The sequence below is a fragment of the Austrofundulus limnaeus genome, unplaced genomic scaffold, assembly GCF_001266775.1.
Source record: "Austrofundulus limnaeus strain Quisiro unplaced genomic scaffold, Austrofundulus_limnaeus-1.0 Scaffold5, whole genome shotgun sequence".
Lineage (NCBI taxonomy): Eukaryota > Metazoa > Chordata > Actinopteri > Cyprinodontiformes > Rivulidae > Austrofundulus > Austrofundulus limnaeus.
The window spans coordinates 4,784,104-4,786,482 of NW_013952407.1; the positions used below are offsets into that span (position 1 = coordinate 4,784,104).

The 2,379-nt window shown below is 39.4% G+C and overlaps 1 protein-coding gene across 1 annotated transcript in view; it reads right to left on the reverse strand.

The window, feature by feature from the left end:
* Positions 1-1,752, reverse strand: part of maff (v-maf avian musculoaponeurotic fibrosarcoma oncogene homolog F) — an 8,626-nt gene extending 6,874 nt beyond the window's left edge. The window contains exon 1 of the mRNA XM_014028251.1: positions 1,656-1,752. Coding sequence (XP_013883705.1) covers positions 1,656-1,747 — 92 coding nt within the window. The 5' untranslated portion in view covers positions 1,748-1,752. The remainder of the gene's footprint in view (positions 1-1,655) is intronic.
* Between the last annotated feature and the right edge of the window lie 627 nt (positions 1,753-2,379).

Consider the following 2,379-nt stretch of genomic DNA (forward strand, 5'->3'; position numbering starts at 1 on the left):
TGATAAAAACTGAACATCCTACAGTATTTTTACAGTCTTTATTTTACAGTTAAAGTATATTTTTATCATATAAAGTCTAATGTTACAACTAATCAGGGATCCCTTTCATAACAACGTTTCATATAAATAAAGGATAGTTTAAACATTTGTTTTCTCATGACAGAACTGAGCATTAATTTGCTTGGTTGTTTACGTTGTCCTGTAACTTCAAAACTGTATTACTTACAGCTTTATGAATGTTTAATATGAGCCCTTCAGCCAATCCGAACTCTACTTGTATAAAAACACAAATCGTCGTGTCTTTAGGCTGACAACCTGGATTATGGGATGCTCGGAAAAGCTCCTTGAATATTACAAACATAGACAGAAAACATGAAGACTAAATGAAACCTGAGAAGTTTATTTCAGCTTATGTTGCATCTTTTTTGTTGTTGTTGCATTGTCATTTTTAAACACCCTCACTTTGAAAGAGTTGTTATTTATTTATTTATTTATTTATTTATTTATTTATTTATTTATTTATTTATTTATTTATTTATTTATTACGTCATGGGTTTTGTTTTTGTTACTTTCTTTTTTTGTCTTTTTAAGTCCTTTTGTGGTGCTTGGTCAAGTCCACATGTAGTGGTCACAGAGTTGCTCAAAATGATAACAGTGACTTCAGGGACAGGCTTTCTGACCAGGAAACCTCAGACTCCTCCGGCCTCTTCCCCCCACGGTCTGTGTCTCGCAGGCCCGGGGTCGGAAACCCATCAGCTCATGTGTCAGTGGTGGGTAAACCAAAGCTAAATAAAACCCCTCCGTCTTCGTAAAGCCGCCAAACTGTTGTAGATGTGCTGAGTTTCCATGAAGGCGTAGGAAGAAGTCAGTAGTTGCAGTAAACCCAGTGTTTGTCCAACCAGCCCGGCAGACCTGAGCTGTAAACCCGCTGTTTTGTAAAGTCATGATGATTCAGCAGTAAAACCTTTGCTCAGCTCCGCCAACACTGACAGCGGGAACAAACCTCAAAAATAATAACAAAAAAAGACAAGCACGTCTTTCCTCCCAAACAACTCATAATCGAGCTTTTCTTTCCCTAAAAACCACCACTTTGCCGGATTTAAGCAGTTAAGCAACACTATGAGGAGAGCAACAAGTGAACGCAGCACGGACAATCTTAATAAATGCCATTAACTTAAAACATGTTCTTTACATCAACTTTATTTCACGGTATATTAAACGCTTAGGTTGCAAATAAAATAGGTTTTGTACCCTTTTACTTGGCGACATGATGTTCTTATCGGAGGGGAGCTAAGGGCTGTAGTAAACAGCCATCACAAGCGTGTTTCCGACGTTTATTTACATTTTAAATAAGGTCCCAAACAGTCTTAAACATATAAGGGAGATAAATAAGTAAAATGGATATTTAGTTGCCAACAAACARGTGGATAAAGATAAAAATAAGACGCCACAAATCTAAATATGTGAGTAATGTTAACCGTTAGCACCTAGCTTGAACGAGCTATCGGGGATTAAAGTAAACAGCTGCCTGTTCTCTCGTCCTTGGCGAGTCGTCCCATTCCGCTAACGCTCGGCTATTACCGCTGAATTACAGCGTAGCGTTTCAATGTCTGATATTTAAAAAGGAAAAGGGGGGAAAAGAAGACAGAATTTACCTGTTGGTTCGACGCGACTCTGGCGAGAAAATGTCAGTCCGCCTTTTCCCGGAATTACTGCTGCTCACTGAGGCTGGATTCTTTTCATTCATAAAAAACACAAGCGACAATGACGTCAGGTCGAAAGAATGTGGGCGGGGCCGATGCGCACGCCCCACCCACCGTTCCCGGCGTACTCTGGGATGGATGTAAACAAGGAATCCCTGCGTCCCAGAACCTTTCCACCACAACCGCCTCCTGTGTTCCCAGCAGCAGGAAGATAAAAACACGGAAAGTCTTTGGAGTTTACAGGAAGCCATATTAGGACGGAGACAGACACGCCCTTTAACAATTTATTTATTTATTTATTTGTTGTTTTAAGTGCTACCTCATGCTTTTAGAGTTTTATTCCCAACACATTATAACTTATTTAGAGATGGGAATTGTCCACAGTTTAATAAAAGTAAGATTTTACACATGGCAGTCCTGCTTTGATTAAAGTTCTTCCTTTAAGGACTTTTGCTGATGGTGTAAAACTGCATCATGAAGACTTAAAGATCACAGCAGCCCCACAACCTGTGGCTGCAGCAACATTTTATTTGGGACATTCAATTAGTTACACAACCAAAATTCTAATTGTGTAAAAACTGCAGAGCAATGGCTTTCATATTTAGGCTCAGAATGACTGATGGATAAAATACACACACACACACACACACACACACACACACACACACACACACAC